Source organism: Geotrypetes seraphini, chromosome 10 (assembly GCF_902459505.1).
Source record: "Geotrypetes seraphini chromosome 10, aGeoSer1.1, whole genome shotgun sequence".
Classification (NCBI taxonomy): Eukaryota; Metazoa; Chordata; class Amphibia; order Gymnophiona; family Dermophiidae; genus Geotrypetes; species Geotrypetes seraphini.
In genome coordinates this window covers 126,780,618-126,803,090 of record NC_047093.1, presented here as the reverse complement: position 1 = coordinate 126,803,090, position 22,473 = coordinate 126,780,618, and the positions used below count along the sequence as shown (strand labels likewise).

General features: G+C 48.1%; 1 protein-coding gene across 1 annotated transcript in view; it reads right to left on the bottom strand.

Moving 5' to 3' along the window:
* IVNS1ABP (influenza virus NS1A binding protein) overlaps positions 1-22,473 on the bottom strand; it is a 102,525-nt gene that overhangs the window by 13,873 nt on the left and 66,179 nt on the right. The window contains exon 12 of the mRNA XM_033961317.1: positions 10,242-10,368. Within this exon, the coding sequence (XP_033817208.1) occupies positions 10,242-10,368 (127 nt within the window). The remainder of the gene's footprint in view (positions 1-10,241; positions 10,369-22,473) is intronic.

Below are 22,473 nucleotides of genomic sequence, written 5' to 3'. Positions count from 1 at the left end.
TAAAATGGGGTACCAAGTATAAGGGGGCCGAACCAAGAATGGATTTGAAACAGAAACAGGCGAACTTGAATTGCACTCTTGCTTCCAAGGGTAGCCAGTGGAGTTTTTGGTAGTAGGGCGTTAAGTGTTTCCATTTTTTTAGTCCAAAGATCAGACGGATAGCCGAGTTTTGGATGATTCGTAGTCTTTGAATGGTTTTTTTGAAAGATCCCAGGTAGATGATGTTGCAGTAGTCGAGTAACCTTAAGATGGAGGATTGTACAAGTAAGCGGAATGAGGAGGCGTCGACTACTTTCTGATGGTTCTTAACTTCCATAAGGTGGAGAAGCCTTTTCTGACCAGAAGGTCAGTGTGTGTTTTGAGGGTAAGGTTGTGGTCAAGAGTCACTCCTAGAATTCTTAAGGAGTTTGTTATGGGAAAGACTTGACCATTCAAGGAGATTGATGGATCTTTGATTTTGTCATTCAGACTCGCCAGGTAGAATTTGTTTTTTTCTGAATTGAGTTTCTTTTTTTTTTTAGTTTCTATTCATTTTTTCATATTACAACAAGTGTATCAGAAAAATACATATAATCTTATAAACACACACTTGATTTTCCTTTAAGTACAATATATCGTATTTATATTCATATTTTTATAATGTTTTAGATAATATGTAAATCATTTAATATGTATGACAAATATAAATAAAATAAAAAAGCCCCCCAAGCCCTCCCTTCCTATTTCAGAAAATCTAACCTAATACTTCAAAATGCATTAATTAATTCATACATATTGTGAGGTAAATAAAATAATACCCACCCAGATGCCCACTTAACAAATCTCTTATTCACAATATTTTAGATGGTTGCAATTGAAGCAATCCATTCAGGTAGGGTTCCCTGAATGGAAAAATCTTACTAATTATCATAGTTTGGAATTCTTATGTTTCCAGATGGATTCAACAGATCATAAAGCCGCACAGTGGTATAAATTAATATCTGGATTTGTAAATAAAAAACCAAAAAATGGTCTTAGAGACATTTGGAGCATTGAGATAAAGCACCAAATTACTGCATCTCAAAGGCCACGACTTTGGTCTTGGAGGTTAAAATGTACGGTGTCAGCATCTATGAGACAAACTTGGTTTTTTCTTTTACATAGAGCTTTTTGGACCCCTGTTCGTTTACAAAAAATAGATAGTTCTAAGTCTAATAGATGCTGGCACTGTCATGTTGAAGTCGGGACATTAGACCACCTTTTATTCTATTGTCCATTCATCTTATCATTCTGGAAATCAATTTGGCCTCAAATCAATAGGATGTTGGAAAATCCGGTAGCCTTGACATATGATACTATTTTATTTGGCACAACTATGAGAGCAAGAAGTCAAATTTCAGCAAGTAACAATAAACTTCTGTTTATTTTAACTGGAATAGCAATGCAGCAAATAACATACAATTAGAAAAAACATGATATGTTAAACTACAATTTTTGGTGGAATTCTGTATGCCATATATACAAAATGGAACTCACCATTGCAACACAAAAAGGTTATGTGAGTAAATTTCAAAAAAATCTGGGGACCGTTAACAGATTTTTGTACTGAATGATTAACTTTTCCCATAAGATATTTGATTAAAGGGGAATGGGGTGGGATTTTATTTCTGATTATTATATACTATATCAATATTATAATGAATTTACAATAAAGTTGATTATATGTATTATTGATTGGGAGGGAGGGAGGGGTGAGGGATTATTATATTTAATAAGAATTATACAAATATAGATTTCTTGTATAATATAACTTTATATAATATTAATTTTCTAAAGAAATGTTAAATTTGACGTTAATATGTGAGTTAATCAAGTGTGTATATTCAAGTTTCTAATGAGTTTATTTGAAACACTTGTTGTAACATAAGAAAATGAATAAAGATTTATAAATCAAATCAACAAATCTCTTATTATGGGAAAATGTTATTAATCATTACAAAAATCTGCTAATGGTCTCCAAATCTTCAGAAATTGAGTTTCAGTTTGAAATCTGACATCCATAGTTCGATTTGCGTTAAGATTGATGCTAGGTGATTAATCATCCCAGGGGTTATGTTAGTTAGGGGAAAGACTAAGGTGATGTCATCGGCGTAGATGTAGAATTTGGTCTTCAAGCTTTGCAGTAAGTTACCTAGAGTGATCAGGTAGATGTTGAACAGCTTGGGGGACAGGGGGGAGCCCTGGGGGACTTCACAAGCGTTAACCCAGCTGACGGAATGAGCATTGTCACTGTAAACTTGGTAAGAGCGTTTACCTAGGAAACCCTGGAACCATTTTAACACATTGCCTGAGAGACCAATTGACTCCAAACAGTCCAGAAGAATGGCATGATCAACCAAGTCGAAGGCACTACTAAGATCAAATTGCAGGACTAGTGTACTTGTGCCCTGACTAAACAGGTTATGAAGGTAGTCTAGCAGGGAAGCGATGACCGTTTCAGTGCTGTGTCTGGAATGAAAACCTTACTAGTTAGCATTTAGAATGTTGAATTTGTCAAAGATAGGTTGTTAAATCTTGGTTGACCAGACCATCCATCATCTTTGTAAAGAAGGGAATGCTCGCAATGGGTCTGTAATTAGATGTAAGGGAGATGGAATCCTTGGGGTTTTTAACAATCGGAGTGATAAGTATCTGGCCTAGGTCCTCAGGAAATGTGTCTGATTGTAGCTGGGAGGAGAGCCAGGTGTGTAGCTTGGCTTTAAAGGTGGTCGGGGCAACTTTCATTACATTTGGTGGACAGCAGTCTAGTTTGCAGTGGGAATTGGCGTATTTTGAGTAAAATTTGCAGAACTGTTGCCAGGTGGGGGTGGTGAAGCTATTCCAGAACAGATCAGCCCTGGTTATTCGTCATGGAGCTGAGCAACTGGGTAGTTCAGATGGTTGGAGGAGGTTGACGGTAGGGTGGATCTGAGATTGGAGATTTTGTTGTTGAAAAATTCGGCCAGGTCATTGGTCAGTGGGGGGGGAGTCTGAGGAAGGGCGGGTAAGGGTCTGAATATCGTAGAGGTTGTTGACTATTTTGAATAGGTTTTTGATATTGGGGTTGGGGGAACCGATTTTTTGGGCATAAAAGTTAGTGCGTTTGGTGATTATAAGATTTTTGTAGTCTTTTTTGTTGTTTTGTTTGTTTTGTTGTCCAATTGGCTCTATCTATGCTGTCCTTGGATTTCAGCCATAGTCTTTCCAATTTTTGAAGTTCCCGTTTTACTGATCCTAGTTCGGCATCAAACAAGCCGTCCAGATTTTTGTTTCTCATTTTCTTTGTTTTAATGGGGGCCATTGTGTTTAGGGTGATGGCAGGTACATGTATTCTAGACGATGTTATATCTAATGGTAAGCTGCTTGACTTTTCACAGTTGCAACATAAATTTGGTCTTGGTAAATCACAAAGTTTTAGATGGTTGCAACTGAAGTAGGCCATTCAGGTGGGGTTCCCTGAACGGAAAAATCTTATAAATCAATATACAGTGGTACCTTGGATTACGAGCATAATCCGTTCCAGGAGCATACTCGTAATCCAAAATGCTCGTTTATCAAAGCGAGTTTCCCCATAAGAAATAATGAAAATTCACTTTGATAATGGAAACTCACTTTGAGCTCCCCAGCTGAGGAGACTGGCAAGCATGAGAAGCACTGTTCACTGGGGCTGATCCAGACTCACACCCTGCACCAGATTGGTAGAATGGAGCCACCAATGGAGATTGCAATGAACCAACCCCTGAAGAGGAACGGGAGAGTCCATATTGTGCAACTGGAAGACCACCGCTGCAGCAGAGCATACTTCAGTGAGTGCATGTAAGCCCGGACACACTGAACCACAACCAGGGGAGCTGCCATCAACCACTAAACCTGGAGAAAATCCTGCACCAGAGGATACCAGGAAGCAATCAGAAGACAAATCTGCAACTGCAACTTGAACACTCGAGCCTCCGGCTGGAAGACCTTACCCAACCAAGCTGGTGTTGAAGAGAATCCCGAGGTACTCCAACCAGAATGCCCTCTTTGCGCAAGGCCACCGTCATGACCACCAGTAATCTTGGTGAATGTCCGCAGAGTCGTATCCAGACCAAAAGGAAGGTCACAAAACTGATAGTGCCAACCCAGGATAGCAAAGCAAAAGAACTGTTGAAAGGAGACGCCAATCAGAACATACAAGTAAGCCTCCGTCAGATCGAGATGGGTCAGGAATTCCCCTGGCTGAACCGCCAGATTGACATATCTCAGCGTCTTTATGTGAAAAAGCAGAACACGGAGAGCCCTGTTGACCCCCTTCAAATCCAAGATGGACCGAAAAGTCCCCTCTTTCCTAGGCAACACTCCTGAGGCACTGGAACTACAGCTGTGAGATTGAGCAGCCACTAAAGCATCTGGTGAAAGGCCCACTTCTTCCTTGTCGTCTGGCAAGGAGAAGCGAGAAAGTGATCCGGCAAGGTACGAGAAAACCTCAGAGCATAACTGTCCCAAATCACCTGCAGGACTCACTGATCCGTCGTGATCTCGACTTACCCCTGGTAAAAATCCGATTAAGTGGGCACCCACCAGCACCAGGGGAGGTACTTGGCGGGACGGGCAGCGGGGGAACCAGCGGAGGGATCATGCGCTCCCCCCCCAAAAGACTTACATGTGCTGAAAGAAACAGCCCAGGGGAGACCCAGTGGCAGGAAAGGAAACTGCCCCTTGACCAGGGTGATATCTGTGGAAATCACGCAAATGCCCCCAAGCAACGCCACTCCGCACAGGCGAGAAGGCACGGTCTTCAGGAAGACAGGGAACCTTAAGAGTCCGTTAAGGTCTTAACCAATTTGTCCAAATCTTCGCTAAACAAAAAAGACCCCCAAAAGGGAAATTTCATCAGCTTAGCCTTAAGTGCCACATCCACCAACCAAGCCCAGAGCCACAGGGTGCGACGAGTGGCCACCCCCACAGCCATGGACTTAGCTGATACCCGCAACAGATCATGCATGGCATCTGAAAGATAAGAAGCACCCATCTCAATTTTGGCTACTTCCTGTTCCACCAAGGACCAGTCATCAGATTCACGGTCAAGGACACACTTGGCCCACCGAAAAGAAGCCCGAGCTACCAGACCTAGGGCAGGGACATCAAAATTCTGTTTGAGACTCCACTCTACGCTCCTCCGAGGCCCTCAACCAGCACCGTATGCTGTTTTATGATGGCTGAAACCACTGCATCCACCATAGAGCGCACAAAATGAAAAAGTGACTCCAGCACCTTCCACTGCACAAGCACAATATCCCGAATATCCTGATGCATAGGAAAAGAGTGGGAGGCTAAGTGGATCCCCCGAAGGAGGGGTTCCACCACACGCGGGGCTCCATCGCGTTTTCCTCAAAGCACAACACCAAGGAAACCTGAAAAAGCTTCTGGAGCTCTTCCCGCTGAAAGATGCACACCACCGACGCATCCTCGCCAGCTGGCGGAACCAGAAAACCTCCACCAGTAGCATCCGTCATACCAAGAGGATCCTGGAGGTCCAGGTCCTCATCAAGCAAAAACTGCTCCCCATGAAAAAAATCATCATCCCCTCGGCTGCTTAGATGAAAGAGGAGACAGTGTCGAAACACACACTGAGGGGGGCCGAACCGGAGTGGACGCAGAGGGAACCCCTCATCCCCCCCCCAGGGCGGAAGCAGGAGCCCTGGCCTCTTGAAGATAAGCTTTGCACAAGGCTAAAACAAAATCAGGGGGGGAAAACCCTAGCAGCCCAATGGGACTCACTGCCAAAGCAGTGGACCCAGCAGAAACCTGCCCCTGTCTCTCTAATATCGGGGGCTGCAGACAAAATGGAGATGCTTCCCACCAAAGAGCAAAGTCTGCCGAGATAAATGCCCCCCAAGTCTCAAGCTGAGAAGCCTGAACTGTCCCAGCCGCTAAAGCAGGGAAGTTGGCAGTAAGGGAGTCCCCAGCAGCATCGGCAGCAAGAGAAACCTTATTTCCCTAACTGTCGATGGCTAGGGGAATCCCTGTGTGGGCGGCGAGCCCTAGCTTCCCTGCTGTCAGCATGCGAGGCACTCACGATGGGGATCCCTGGCGGCCAGCACACCACGAACACAGGCTGGCTGCATTGACCTCTTGTCTGGAGACAATTGAAGGCTGTATTCAGACTGGCACTGCCTCAGGATTCTTTCTGTCAGAACAGACTCCACTGACTCTCTAAGCCATATGCCTTGCCGGTATTGGTGCAAGGTACCTCTAGAAAAATTTTGGGGAGGTGGAGGAAATGGGGGAGGGGCTCAACTCATGACCAGTGTTCCCGCTAAGCTGCGTTGGCCTGTGCTCGCGCACAAAATATTACATCGCAGCGCAAAGTTTCTCTTCACAGCGCACACACGCGTCGGTAAGGTAAGGGGACGCATTGGGGGGATTGCACTTCCCCACAATTGCCATGCTTCGGTTCCTCTTCTTCCTTCCTTCCTCCCCCCCCCGCGGGACCCTGCGGCACCATCAACTCTTACTCCCTCTAATGTCGGCCCTGCAGCTCCAGACTTCCTCGCACCTTCTCCCCTCCCCCTTTGGATCGCTATTATTTTAAATGTTATAGCCGCGGAGCTGTATCCATCAGTGGAGATGTCTAACCTCGGCCTGCCCCGGAACTCTTACTGCAACAGTGACTTCCTGTTCCTGCCTAGACGGGCGGCTGCTGCAGTAAGAGTTCCGGGGCAGGCCGAGGTTAGACATCTCCACTGATGGATACAGCTCCGCGGCTATAACATTTAAAATAATAGCGATCCAAAGGGGGAGGGGAGAAGGTGCGAGGAAGTCTGGAGCTGCAGGGCCGACATTAGAGGGAGTAAGAGTTGATGGTGCCGCAGGGTCCCGCGGGGGGGGGGAGGAAGGAAGGAAGAAGAGGAACCGAAGCATGGCAATTGTGGGGAAGTGCAGAGCTGCAGGGAAGAGTGTTGCGGTACCCAGCTGGAGGGAGAAGGAAGATGAGGGAGGGAATTAAAGGAGATGCCAGGGCTTGGAGCGTAGGAGGAAGGTATGCCAGTCTAAGGGAAAAGGAAGGGGGAGATGTGAGAGCATGGAGGGGGAGCGAAAGATGGAAGAAAAGGAAAGGAGAGAGATGCCAGAGAATCAGGGAAGGGGAGATACCAGACTATGAGGAGAGGTGTGGGAGAGGGAAGGCGAGGAGAGAGATGCCAGACCAATGGGGTGAAAGGAGAGATGGAAGGGGGAGGCATACAGTTTCTGGAAGGGGCATAGAAGGAGAGAAGATGCCATATAGGGGAAGAGAGACGGCAGACAGTGGATGGAAGGAAGAGAGTTACAAGAAGATGAGGAAAGGAGAAACCACAGAAGACAAAGGTAGAAAAAAATTTCTATTTATTTATTGCTTTAGGAGACATGTGTCACTGTTTCTGTGAAGCATTGTATGCAGAGTCCAGCTTCTTGCTGGTTCAATTTAACCTTTGTCTATGTATTTTTATTTTATCCCCCCTTTTACAAAACTGTGAAGCGTTTTTAGCACCAGCCTTGGTGGTAGCAGCTCTGATGCTCAGAATTTTATGAGCATCAGAGCTGTTACCTCCGTAGCTAAAATCCACACTACAGTTTTGTAAAAGAGGGAGGGGTTAGTTTGTGATTACATATTCCTTACTAGGTGAAGGTGTTTTCTGTGTTCTGTGTGTTTTCTGTTAGGATTGACGGTGTAGGATTGATCTGTGCTGGTCTGGCTTGTTTAGTTTTACAATGGGTGTATTGATGTACTGCTCACTGCAATATGTAAGATGCTGCCTTTTCCTAGGTACTCATGTGTGACGTGTGGTTTGTTACTAAAAATCATGTTTTTCTTACAGATGGGGGGGGGTGCCAAAAAATGATGGGCCCCGGATGTTACATATGCTAGGTACGCCACTGTATGTAAAGATACCAGAAAGCTGGCGTAGCAAAAACTTCTAAGTTTTGAGTATTTAACCCTCCCACAATCTCACGGGCACTCGTTTCAAGTTTATTGAGATTTTGATTTAAACGCAATATCAAATATTTTCAATGCGTATAACAAAAATAAATTTGGGGAAATAAATAAAACCATTTGAACCAGTGTTCCCGCTAAGCTGCGCTGGCGTGCGCTGGCGCACAAAATATTACATCGCAGCGCACACGTTTCTCGTCACAGCGCACGATCGGAAGAGGCGTACGGCAGATGGCAGGGCGGCGAGAGGAGAATCGGGCGAGTTGGCTCATAACTTGCTGGCGCCCGATATTTTTGGCTCACGGTGAAAAAGGTTTGCTCACAACACCCGCCCGCTTAGAGGGAACACTGCTCATGACCTGTTGAGTATAGAAACAGAGTATGACAGCAGAAAAGGGCCGGCAGCCCAACAAGTCTTCCCACTCAAGAACCTTCCCTCTCCCTTGAGAATCCATCTTTTAAGCATAACTCTGTAGCAACCCCATCTGTTTGTCCCATCGTCTCTTGAAGTCGAGCACGCTACTGGCCTCGACCACCTGGCGTGGAAGACCATTCCATCGATCAATCACTCTTTCGGTGAAGAAGTATTTCCTGGTATCACCATGAAATCTTCCCCCCTTAAGTTTTAGCGGATGCCCTCTTGTCGCCGTGGGACCCTTAAGAAAAAAGATTTCTTCCTCCACTTCAATGTGGCCCGTGATGTACTTGAATGTTTCTATCATGTCCCCTCTATCTCTGCGCTCTTCGAGAGAATATAAGCGCAGTCTGCTCAGACGTTCTTCATATGGACCATCCTAGTGGCCATTCTCTGGATCGACTTCATTCTCTTCACATCCTTTTGATAATGTGGCCTCCAGAACTGGACACAGTACTCCAGGTGAGGTCTCACCATGAATCTGTACAACGGCAGTATGACTTCAGGCTTTCGGCTGATAAAGCTTCTTCTAATGCAACCCAGCATTTGTCTAGCCTTTGCTGACGCTTTCTCCACCTGATTGGCAGCTTTCATATCTTCCCGGATGAGAAATCCCAGGTCTCTTTCTGCAGTAGTTCTAGTTAAGTTTTCCCCGTTCAAGGTGTATGTTCTGCATGGATTTCCGCTTCCGAGATGTATTACCTTACATTTTTTGGCATTAAAGTTTAGTTGCCAAGTACTGGACCATTGTTCCAGTAAAAGTAGGTCCTGTTCCAGGTTGGGCCTGGTTGCACTGTCAGGTTCTGTTGCTCTGCCCACAACGTTGCATAGTTTAGTGTCATCGGCAAATAATGTAATTTTGCCTCGAAGTCCCTGAGTCAGATCCCTTACAAAGATATTAAATAGCATCAGGCCCAAGACCAAGCCCTGTGGCACTCCACTGGTCACTTTCGACGTTTTTGAGGGAATACCGTTTACCATCACACTTTGAAGTCTGCCACTAAGCCAGTCTTCTACCCATGCTGTCAGTGTTTCTCCTAATCCTAATGTGTTCATTTTGTTCAATAACCTACGGTGTGGGACACTATCAAAAGCCTTACTGAAGTCCAAATACATGATGTCCAGGGACCCTCCCCCATCCAGTTTTTTTGTTACCCAGTCAAAGAAACTTATCAGATTGGATTGACAAGACCTTCCCCTCGTAAAGCCATCCATGATGGTTGGGATCCCTTAATCTTTCATCATCCAGAATTGTGTCCAACCTGTTTTTAATCAACGTTTCCATGAGTTTACTCACTATTGTTGTGAGACTCACCAGTCTATAATTTTCGGCTTCTGACCTGTATCCCTTTTTTGTGGAGCGGGATAACGTTGGCAGTTTGAAGTCAGATGGACACCGAAAAAGTTCCCCCCCATGCTCAGTCCAGCACCAATCAGGGTCAAGAAGGCCATTAAACAACTTCCCACAGCCCTACACTAACCAAGGGAAGACTGCCAACAGCTTACTACTCCTGCTGAGACTGAGAACAGACTGGTTATGTTAAGGGGAAGCACAGCTACTTGTATTACAGCCAAAAGGTTTTGTCTCGGTCTCCACCTGCTGGTCATGGTGAGCTATTACCCATCAGTGAACTCTACCTGTCTAGAGAGGCACTAAAAAAACCCCATTTGTCTGGATTAATTTAGAGCAGGGATCTCAAAGGGCCGCAATCCAGTCGGGTTTTCAGGATTTCCCCAATGAATATGCATTGAAAGCAGTACATGCACATAGATCTCATGCATATTCATTGGGGAAATCCTGAAAACCCAAACCCTGATTTAGAGGAATGAAGCGAGACATAAGTTTTAATTTACCTGCATTGCAGCGATTGGTCCTCAATTCTGGAACGGGAGTCCAGTCATCTTCATTTGGATCATACATTTCCCCACAGCTCAGATCATCTGAATGGCCATTGGATCCACCCACAACATACAACTGACCCTGGAAGACATTAAATGTAACTTGCTATTCATGAACACACACCAAAATGCTAATGTCTAAGGCCAGTGCAAAGGTTATTAGGCAACCTATGTAAATCATTAGCATTCTAACCAGCCCCTCTCCCCCATTAAGTTATATTCCCCCATGATGTTGGTAATGAAAATCAGGATCATCTCACCACCATGCCTTCCATAACAATCCTGTAAAACTGCATAATGAAAGATTAGGTTCTTACCTTTGCTAATCTTCTTCCTTGTAAATCCATGCTCTATTCCTGGATAAGAGGGTTATGCATATCCAGTTGTGAGACTGTTTGTAGGAAGTTCATTTATATAATTTTTTCAGACCTTCCCCTCTTACTTCAGGACTGCCCTCAGGGATTCAGTTTGTGTAAAAGCAGTCACCTACAGAGGACACAGACAAAAGGGAGGGAGGGAGCAGTCTAATCTGCTCATAACATGAAATATAATAATCAAACAATTGAAACAGGTTATCAAACAGTATAAACCTGAAATAAATTGTGCTATAAGGAGACACAGCTTGCATTAACAGAAGGGGGTGCTACAACTAGGGACCCCCGATACAAAGTGCAAAACATATTCTGATGGTATTCTTAGAAAGGCTGGTCAGGAAACCAGAAGTCCAGCTTACCCATACTTAAGTCAAGTCAGAAAATTGGCGAATCAGCAATTCCCAGGGTGGGTTCAAGGAACATCAGCAATTCCCAGGGTGGGTTCAAGGAACAGAGTGTGGATTTACAAAAAAGATTAGCAAAGGTAAGAATCTAATCTTTCTTTCTTGTACAATCACGCTCTATTCCTGGACAAGAGGGACATTAACAGAGCAGTCCCGTAGAGTCAGGTTGGGACTGATGAGCCTACTGCCAAAACGGAGGAGCCAAAAGCAACATCCTGCCTGGCCGCCACATCAATCCTATAAAACTTGATAAAAGTGTGCAAGAAAGACCAGGTAGCAACCCTGCAAATCTCCTCCAGTGAGATCGCCGATGACTCTGCCCAAGAAGAGGAAACACCTTTAGTAGAAACAGGGGGCTTCTTTTTGACCGAAATGTAAGCAGATAAAATAGCCATACAAATCCATCTGGAAATAGTGGCCTTCAAGGCTCGCTTGCCCTTATGGACAGGACCAAACAACACAAACAGGTTGTTGGAGACCAAAACTCATTTGTGACCTACAAGTACTGCAACAAAATCCTGCACACATTCAGCAACAGCAACATCCAGTTCCATTCCCTTGAAACAGAGGGAGTAAAGGTAGGAAGTCAAACCTCCTGGTTAATGTGGAAGCTAGAAACCATTTTCAGAAGAAAGAAGGGAACGGTGCGCAAAAACACTCTAGAATCCATGATACTAAGTAAAGGATCCCAGCAGGAAAGATGCCTGAAGCTCAGAAATCCTGCGGGCGGAAGTAATGGCCACCAGGAAGACTCTCTTGATGGTGACATCCATTAAGGACACTTGCTCCAAAGGCTCATAAGGTGGGAAAGCCAAAGACCGGGAAACAAGATTGAGATTCCAAGTCAGACAGGGTAGCCACAGCGGGGGCCAAAGCCTCAGTGTGCTCCTCAAAAACTGGGCAACGTCCGGATGAGCGACCAAAGAGCCTCTCAGAGGTTTAGGGCCCAGACAGGATAGACTGGAAACCTGTACCCTAAGAGAGCCAACAGCCAGACCCTTTTTTAGTCCATCCTGAAGGAACTCCAGCATCAGAGGGACCAATGGCACAGATGGATCTTCATGTTTCTAGCTGCACCACAACAAGTTTTCACATAGGCCGCTACAATTGACTTCTTTTTGCTGTGCAGGAGAACAGCAATCAAGCCCAAGAAACAGCCTCTGCGGACTAAGGCCGTGCGCTCAAGATCCAGGTATAAGACCAAAGCAGTCCAAATCCTGAAGTGAAATCAGACCCTGTGTGAGAAGATGAGATTGACATGGAAGTCTGAGTCTCTGGTTCAGTTGCAGACGGACCAGGTTGGCATACCATGGATGCCCTGGCCAGTTGAGTGCCATGAGAATTACTCGACCCCTGTGTGCCGCAATCCATTTCAACAGATGGCCTATCATGGGCCATGGAGGGAAGATGTAAGAAGACCCGCCAGCACCCAAGACTGAACCACTGCATCTAAGCCTTCGCTGTCTGGTTTGCAATGGCAGCTGACGAACCAATCCACTTTCTTGTTGGAGACCAGCACCATGAGGTCAAGCACTGGACAACCCACTATGTAGTTGAATGCTCTCTGGGACAGGGACCATTCCTCAGGATCCAGAGTCTGCCGGATCAGATAATCTACCTGGACATTGTCTAGCCCTGCCACCTACGCAGCTTAAAAGTGCTAAAAGGTGGTGCTCCTGGTGCCCCCCTGGTGATTGCCGTAAACCACTGCCGAGCCATTGTCTGAGAAGACACACACAGCCTAATTCTGGAGAAAATGCTTTAAGTGGAGGACAGCCAGCCAAATCATCTGAAGCTCCAGGCAATTGATTGACCACTTCTTCTTGAAGGTGGATCACCGGTCTTGAACTTGATTGTCCAGGCAAAGAGCACCCCAGTTAAAGAGGCAGGCATCCATTGACAGGGAAAGAGAACGCAACCACCAGGCTAGACTAGACCGAGCCAGGAAGAGATCTGACGAGTTTGTAGCCGACCTGAAGAATATTCAAGACCCAGCAGTTGGAGTTGATGGCTTTTCATTCTGCCAGGAAGGCCAAGAGCTACCCCTGATCTGCGGAAGAGCAGTCAGAGGCCTGGGGTCAGAACTGTTTCTTAGAGGTCAAAGCCGAGCAGCCACCTGTCAATTGCTAGCACCAAGAACTGCCGAACCTCTGTTTGGCTGGCTGAGGATACTGCACCAAGGAGCCCCCATAGAATTGATGGGAACGTCTGAACGGACGAAAGCTAGGATGCCCCGAACCTCTAGAAGGCCAGGGCCTATTATCTGGCAAGGACTTTGGTTAAGGTCTTGCATACTAGACATAAGGTCATCCAGACCTTTACCGAACAATTGTCTTCTGAAAGGAAGCCTACTCTGGGTCACCTTGAAGGACAAGTCACTGGACCACTGACGGATCCACACCACCGAAATAGAATATGCCGATAGCTTGCTAAACACTCTGAAGATATCATACAATATAATCCACCCCCCAAATCAGAAAGGAAAGATCCTGGATCACGATAGTTTCAGGATAATGGCGGAGCTTGAAATAAGAAGCTCTGGCTACAAAGGAAGCCGCCACTGTCGCTTTTAGCCGAGCAGCCACAGAATCAAAGAGGTGTTTGAGGACAAAATCAACCCTGCGGTCCTACGTGTCCTTTAGCACCATCCTCCCCATCACTGAGAAAGGAGAAATTAGGTTCTTACCTGCTAATTTTCTTTCTTTTAGTCTCTCCATATAAACTGATGAGTAATAGCTCACCACAACCAGCAAGTGGAGACTGAGACACAAACCTCTGGCTGTAGTACAATAGGCAGTGCAGCCCCAAGTGCAGTCCTAAGTACAATCATAGAAACATGACGGCAGATAAAGGCCAAATGGCCCATCTAGTCTGCCCATCTACAGCAATCATTATTTCTTTCTCTCTCCAAGAGATCCCAAGTGCCTATCCAAGGCCCTTTTCAATTCAGACACAGTCTGTCTCCACCACCTCTTCTAGGAGACTGTTCCATGCAAAAAAACGGAGAGAAGACCAAACTGCACCGAAGACAACTCAGCCCAAGAAGATGCCTGATCCCGAGTGGAATGAGTTTTGAGAAATTCAGGAACATTGTTTCTTTTCAAGAAGGTACGCTGAAGCAATAGCCTCCTTGATTCACCGCACAATGGTAACCTTGGAAGCACTGCCCCCTTACAAGGCCCCGCTAAGAGGACAACAAGATAATCTGATTTCTGGAACTCACGAGTCCGCTGCACATAAGAGCGAAGGACCCTAAAGACATCCAATTTGTGCAACTGCATCTGCTCCAAAGAGTCCTCCCAGCTACTGAAGACCGAAAGGACTATGGACTGGTTGATATGAAAAGGAGAGATCATCTTCGGCAGTAAAGAGGGAACTGGCCACAGCACAACCCGCACCCTGGAGGAAGGGAGGCCTACACGAAAAAGCCTGCAATTCAGAAACGCGTTTCATAGACGTAATGGCTAATAAGAGTAAGATCCTGCAATGTGCAGGAGCCAAGAGGCTCAAAAGGAAGGTGCACGAGCATGAAAAGAACTAGATTGAGATCTCAGGCTGGAACCGAAGGCCACAAGGAAGGACGGAGCAATTTTGCTGTCCTCAAAAACTGAACCACATCTGGACAACAGGCCAGACGCCAACCATGTAACAAACTGCGATACACAGAAAGTTGCAAGTTGAACCCAGAGGGAAGACCAGGCAAGGCCCCAGTCCAGACCATCCTGCAAGAACCCCAAGATATGAGGCAATTAAGTGCTAAAGGAAAACACACCATGCCACAACACCACTCCTCAGAGATGCCAAACTCGCACATATGTCCGAAAGGTAGAAAGTCTCCGGGAACTAAAGAGGGTGGAGATCACCTTATCTGAATAATATTTCTTACTTAGGATTTCCCTTTCAAGAGCCAAGACAAGAGAGACCCGGATCGAACATTGGAATTGGACCCTACTTCAGAAGATCAGATAAAAGGGGCAGCAGAAGAGGATCTGCCACAAGAATACAAATCAGATCCGCGTACCACGGGCCAGTCCAGAGCCACCAAGATCACATGGCTGATGTGACAAGCAATGTGAAGAAGGACTCTGCCCATCATCGGCCAAAGGGTAATAACATACAGAAGGCCGTCCGTCAGACAAGGCTGCACCTGAACATCCAGCCTCTTAGCCTGGTAATCTCTGCACCGACTGAAAAACCTTGAAACTGGTGTTGACACTCGTGGCCATCAGGTCCATGACCGGCAGACCCCAAGTCTGCACAACCTATTCTAAGGCTGCGGGACAGACACCACTCTCCGGAATCTAGCACATGACGACTGAGGAAATCCACCTGAACATTCTCCACTCCTGCTAAGAGGGAAGACAAGATGTCAATAAGGCTCTGCCCAACATGCCTACACTAACACAGGGAAGACATCAATATCTGGTCACTTTGCTGGATGTATCTTTGTCATCTTGCCCAGAAATAACTAAGCAGAAAAAATTTAAAAAAAAATTAAACTGAATCAGGTTGGGCAAACTGGATGGACCATTCGGGTCTTTATCTGCCGTCATCTACTATGTTACTACTTGCTGAGACAGAGAAGACTGGTCAGATTAGGGGGAAGCACAGCTATTTGTATTGCAAACAAAGGTTTTTGTCTCTGTCTCCACCTGCTGGTCATGGTGAGGTATTACCCATCAGTGAAGCTGTACCGGTCTGGAGAAGTACTAAAGAATGAAAGATTAGGTTTCTTACCTCTGCTAATCTTCCTTCTTGTAAATATTCTCTGGCAGCTGAATGGCTGGGATCTTGTATCTCTATTAGCTTCAGCTGCAGGGCAACTAAAAGATCCCTCCCCTTTGGGCTACTTGCCCGGGAGCTTCCTGTCTTGCTTAGTTAGTAGAAAAGCTACATAGACCTATGACAACAGGAAACAAAAGAAAAGAGAGAGAGGGCGCGGGAACTCCCACTACCAGTTCATTTTCTGCTCAATATTGGGTCATATCAAAACTACAGCCAAAAATGGCCAACTGGAAACAAACAGATAATGCAAACATCATAAACTGCAAAACCCAGGAAATCCTGGAACATTGACACAGCCTGAAGATCAGAAGGGGCACCCTCCCGGGGAACCCCCACCAACCCAACAAAGGGGAATATGCATGAATTTTTTTTTTTTTTTTTTCAATTGGTGAGGCTGGTCAAAGACAGAACTCCAGCTTACCAGTTACTGAATAGGTGACCTGCGAACTGGACAAAACACAGATGGACGGACGTTCAGCTGCCAGAGAATATTTACAAGAAGGAAGATTAGCAGAGGTAAGAAACCTAATCTTTCATTCTTGTACAATCTCTCTGGCAGCTGAACGGCTGGGACGTACCAAAGCAGTCCCCAAAACTCAGGGAGAGCCTGATGAGCCCGCCGCAAGAACAGAAATGCCAAAGACCGTATCACTCATAGATGCCACATCAAGCCTGGAAAACCCTTCATGAGGAACCGCCGATGGCGAGGAAGACACAGACCACTCCCAGAGCTCAACCTCACAAGGTCCGCGTACCAATGTCGTCTGGGCCAGTCCGGAGCCACAAGTATCACCGGACCCCTATGCGAAGACACCTGGCACAAAACGCGCCTTATCATGGACCATGGGAGGACGCCTGTGAGCCAAGGTTGAACCAGAGCGTTGAGTCAGATGACGCAGACTTCACGTTGGAGGCTGAAGAATCTGTCAGCCTTCCTTTTCACTTAGGACACCATCAGATCGAAGGAACGAAAGCCAGCCCAGACAGGGATCATTCTCCCAGGTCCAGAGACTGACGAACTGAGGAAGTCTTCCTGAACGCTGTCGACACCGGCCATATGAGCTGTGGAGAAAGCCAAGAGATGACGTGCCGCCCATGGAAAGAGCATCCAAGCCGGGGACTCTTCGCGCCCCCTGATGGCAGACATAGGCAACAGCTGTCGCATTGGCCGAGAACACACGTACAACCATCCTGTGGAGATGCACTCGGACCCGTAGCAGAGCTAACTGATCGCTCGCAGCTCCAACCGATCGATTGAACATCGGCTCTCTCTGACACATACCGCTACCCGTCCAGCGGCCCTTTACTAGGACGGACATGCAAACTGCTCCCCAACCGGAGAGACTCTTGACCTTAGTCAGGGTCACCCAATCCGAGACCCGCAGAGGAAGCCCTGTGGGCAGAGTGACTGGGTTCAACCACCACAGCATACTGCTGGCACACCTCTGCCAGCCCAGGCAGCTGCATCCCCAGCGCATCTCTCAGGGGATTCCACCTTGACAGAAGAGAAAACTGAAGAGGACGCAGGCGAGCTCTCACCCACGGAAGAAGTCCCTAGTTGCCACCATGAGACCCAACACCTGCAAGTACCACCAGGCCGCTTGCAACGATATCATCGGGAAACGTGGAACTCGCCAGAAAGCACAGTTACTTACCGTAACAGGTGTTATCCAGGGACAGCAGGCAGATATTCTTTACGCATGGGTGACGTCACCGACGGAGCCCACGGTACGGACCTTTTTACTAGAAAGTTCTAGTTGGCCGCACCGCGCGTGCGCGAGTGCCTTCCCGCCCGACGGAGGAGTGCGTGGTCCCCAGTTAGTATAAGCCAGCTAAGAAGCCAACCCGGGGAGGAGGGTGGGACGTAAGAATATCTGCCTGCTGTCCCTGGATAACACCTGTTACGGTAAGTAACTGTGCTTTATCCCAGGACAAGCAGGCAGCATATTCTTTACGCATGGGTGACCTCCAAGCTAACAAAGAGGGAGGAGGGATGGTTGGCCATTAGGAAAATAAATTCTGAAGTACAGATTGGCCGAAGTGCCCATCCCGTCTGGAGAAAGCATCCAGACAGTAGTGAGTAGTGAATGTGTGAACTGAGGACCAGGTGGCCGCCTTGCAGATTTCCTCAATGGGTGTGGAACGGAGGAAAGCAACAGAAGCGGCCATAGCTCTTACCCTGTGGGCCGTGACAGCACCGTCTAGTGACAGACCGGCCCGAGCGTAACAGAACGCGATGCAAGCTGCAAGCCAGTTGGATAGCGTCCGTTTAGAGACCGGTCGACCCAAACGATTCGGGTCGAAGGTCAGGAAGAGCTGAGGGGACAAGCGGTGAGCCCTTGTACGATCGAGATAGTAAGCCAGGGCACGCTTGCAGTCAAGACTGTGCAATGCCTGTTCTCCGGGATGTGAATGAGGTTTCGGGAAGAACACAGGCAAAACAATGGACTGGTTGAGGTGAAAAGCTGAGACCACCTTTGGAAGGAATTTTGGATGGGTGCGCAGAACCACCTTGTCATGGTGAAAAATAGTGAACGGTGGATCGGCAACCAGTGCATGAAGCTCACTAACCCTCCTGGCAGAGGTGATGGCAATGAGGAAAAGAACCTTCCATGTCAGAAATTTGAGCGAAGTTGTGGCAAGTGGCTCAAAGGGAGGTTTCATGAGGGCAGATAAAACCACATTCAGGTCCCAGACGACCGGAGGAGGCTTCAGAGGTGGTTTGATGTTGAAGAGGCCCCTCATGAATCGGGAAACCAGAGGGTGAGCCGTGAGAGGTTTTCCTAGGACAGGCTCATGAAATGCCGTGATGGCACTGAGATGGACTCTGATTGAGGTAGACTTGAGGCCTGCGTTGGACAGGGAGAGTAAGTAGTCCAGAACAGTTTCCACCGCTAAGGAGGTGGGATTGTGATGATGGCGGAGGCACCAAGAGGAGAACCTGGTCCACTTCTGATGGTAACATTGGAGGGTGGCCGGTTTCCTGGAGGCGTCCAAAATGAGACGGACAGGCTGAGACAGATTTCCTGAAGAGGTCAGCCCGAGAGAAACCAAGCTGTCAGGTGGAGGGAAGACAGATTGGGATGTAGTAGAGACTGATGTTGCTGTGTAAGTAGAGTAGGAAACACAGGCAGAGGAATGGGCTCCCTGGAGCTGAGTTGAAGTAGAAGGGAGAACCAGTGTTGACGAGGCCACCGGGGAGCTATGAGGATCATGGTGGCTCCGTCCCTGCGGAGTTTGGATAAAGTCCGCAACATCAGAGGTAGAGGAGGAAAGGCATAGAGGAACCGATCCGTCCAGTCGAGAAGGAATGCATCTGGGGCCAGACGATGAGGAGAGAAGAGTCTGGAGCAGAACTGGGGCAGCTGATGGTTGTGAGGAGCTGCGAATAGGTCCATCTGCGGAGTGCCCCAGCGAGCAAAGATGGAGTGGAGCGTGGGAGGATCCAAAGTCCACTCGTGAGGTTGAAGGACGCGGCTGAGATTGTCGGCCAGGGAGTTCTGTTCGCCCTGGATGTAGACCGCCTTGAGGAAGAGACTGCGGGCCGTGGCCCAGGTCCAGATACGAAGAGCCTCCTGACAAAGGAGGCGAGATCCTGTGCCGCCCTGTTTGTTTATGTAGTACATGGCGACTTGGTTGTCCGTGCACAGGAGCAGAACCTGAGGACAAAGAAGGTGCTGGAAGGCCTTGAGAGCATAGAACATGGCTCGTAGTTCTAGAAAATTGATGTGATGTCGACGCTCCTGTGGGGTCCAAAGACCCTGGGTGCGTAGGTCTCCCAGGTGAGCTCCCCATGCATAAGGGGAGGCATCCGTGGTGATGATCATGGAATGTGGGGGCAGATGCAACAGAAGGCCCCTGGAAAGGTTTGAGGAGTTCAACCACCATTGTAGAGATCGCTGAAGAGATGATGTCACAGAGATGGGATGAGAAAGAAGATTCGAGGTCTGTGACCACTGGTCGGCCAGAGTCCATTGAGGTGTCCTGAGGTGGAGTCGTGCTAAGGGAAGCACATGCACCGTTGATGCCATGTGTCCCAGGAGGACCATCATCTGTCGAGCTGGGATGGTGTGATGAAGAAGCACCTGATGACAGAGGTGGAGCAGAGTCCGTCGACGATCGGAGGGGAGGAATGCCCTCATTAGTGTGGTATCGAGAACTGCTCCGATGAACTGAAGGCGCTGTGTGGGAAGCAGATGCGACTTGGGGTAGTTGATCTCGAACCCCAGTAGATGGAGAAGAGAGATGGTATGTTGAGTGGCTTGTAGCACAAGAGGAGACGTAGGAGCTGTCACTAACCAATCGTCCAAGTAGGGAAACACTTGGAGGTTGTGAGACCTGAGGAAGGCCGCCGCCACAATGAGGCATTTGGTGAACACCCTGGGTGATGAAGCGAGGCCAAAAGGTAGCACCTTGTACTGATAATGGCGATGGTGCACCTGGAATCGCAGGTAGCGACGTGAAGTTGGATTGATTGGTATGTGAGTGTAGGCCTCTTTGAGGTCCAGGGAACATAGCCAGTCGTTGTGAGAGAGATGAGGGTAAAGTGTGGCAAGGGAGAGCATTCTGAACTTCTCCTTGACTAGACACTTGTTGAGGTCCCTGAGATCGAGAATGGGACGAAGGTCTCCTGTCTTTTTGGGTACCAGGAAGTAGCGGGAGTAGAATCCCTGACCCCTTTGATCTGGAGGTACTTCTTCGATGGCATTGAGAAGGAGGAGGGATTGAACCTCCCTCAGGAGGAGGGGGGTTTGAGTTGAGAGAGAAGCAGACTCGACGGGAGGATTGTCTGGCGGAAGAGTCTGGAAGTTGAGGGAGTAGCCGTGGCGGATGATGTTGAGGACCCACTGGTCCGATGTGATGACCTCCCAACGGCTGAAGAAAATGTGGAGCCTGCCTCCGATTGGCTGAGGAAGAGGCAATGAGGGTGGAAGACTGGCTAAGCCCTGGAGAGAGGAGTCAAAAGGGCTGAGAAGGTTTGGCAGGAGGAAGAGGCTTTGCAGGTTGATTAGGCTGGGCACGAGCCTGGGTGTGTTGGTGCTGGCGGGCTCGCCTAGGCTGCTGTGCAGGTGGGTTGAGCGGTCTGGCAGAGAACCGGCGTTGATATGATGTCTGCGGTCTATAAGGACGAGCAGGAGGAGTCTTTTTCTTTGGTTTAATGAGAGTATCCCATCTGGTCTCATGGGCGGAGAGCTTCTGAGTGGTGGTATCCAGGGACTCTCCGAATAGTTCATCTCCCAGACATGGGGCGTTGGCTAGACGGTCCTGATGGTTGACGTCTAGATCAGAGACCCTGAGCCAGGCCAGGCGGCGCATAGCCACAGCGATGGCAGATGCACGGGAGGAGAGCTCAAAGGAGTCATAGACAGAGCGCACCATGAACTTCCTCAGTTGAAGCAGGCTGGAGATGTGCTGCTGGAAAAGAGGGACCTTGTGCTCCGGCATGTATTTTTGCATGGAGGAGAGTTGCATTACCAGATGTTTCAGGTAGAAGGAAAAATGGAAGGAGTAGTTGTTTGCCCTATTGGCAAGCATGGCATTTTGGTAGAGCCGTTTGCCAAATTTGTCCATAGTTTTTCCTTCTCTGCCAGGAGGGGTGGAGGCATACACACTGGTGCCCTGAGTCTTTTTCAAGGTGGATTCTACCAGGAGAGACTCGTGGGGCAGTTGGGGTTTATCAAAACCTGGGATTGGTATGACCCTATAGAGACTGTCCAATTTACGGGGGGCCCCAGGGACAGTAAGCGGGTTCTCCCAATTTTTATAAAAAGTTTCCCGTAGGATATCGTGAACAGGTAACTTTAGGAACTCCTTGGGAGGTTGATCGAAATCCAGAGCCTCCAGGAAAGCTTGTGACTTTTTGGAGTCAGATTCCAATGGCAAAGACAAAGCCCCTGACAACTCCCTGAGAAATTTAGAGAAGGAAGATTGTTCAGGTTTGGAAGTGGTCTCGGGTGCGGAAGGCTCTTCGTCCGACGACGATGCATCCTCCTCGGTACCGGGGGGGGATTCTTCCCATAGGTCCGGGTCTCTGACATCGGTGGTTGCGTGTCGAGAGACCGGAGTGGACGGGTCGGCGTGGTGAGTCTTAGACAAAGACTTGCCTGAGCGTACCGAGACATTCCCTGGCGATGTAGACCTGTGTCTGTCCCGATCCCGGGAAGAACGGTGCCCGTCTGGGTCTTGGGAAGACCGGTGCCGGTCCGGGTCATGGGAAGACCGGTGTCCTGCTCGGTCCCGAGGAGGATCTGTCGTCGTTAAGGCGACTGGCTCGTGCGGTGCCGAGAGAATGGGCATGGAAGAGTCCATAGGTACCAATGGAGTGGATACCGGTTGGACGGTGCGGGGCTCGGGCCGGTCTGGTACCGAGAGCAGCGGTGCCAAGATAGATGGTAAGAGCTGCTGAAGTTGCTGGTGGAGTTGCTCTTGCAACTTGTCCTGGAGGATGGCCGCAATGCGGTCATCCAGGGGAGGCACCGGAACCACTTTTTTCTTTTTTGGTTCCTTGGGTGCCGCTCTACACTCCGGCGATGAGGGAGCCGATGACGAGGCACTCACCGATATCGGAGTGGAGCGTTTCTTGGCCCGGCGTGGAGCCGAGAGGACTGGTGCCGTCCCCGAGGT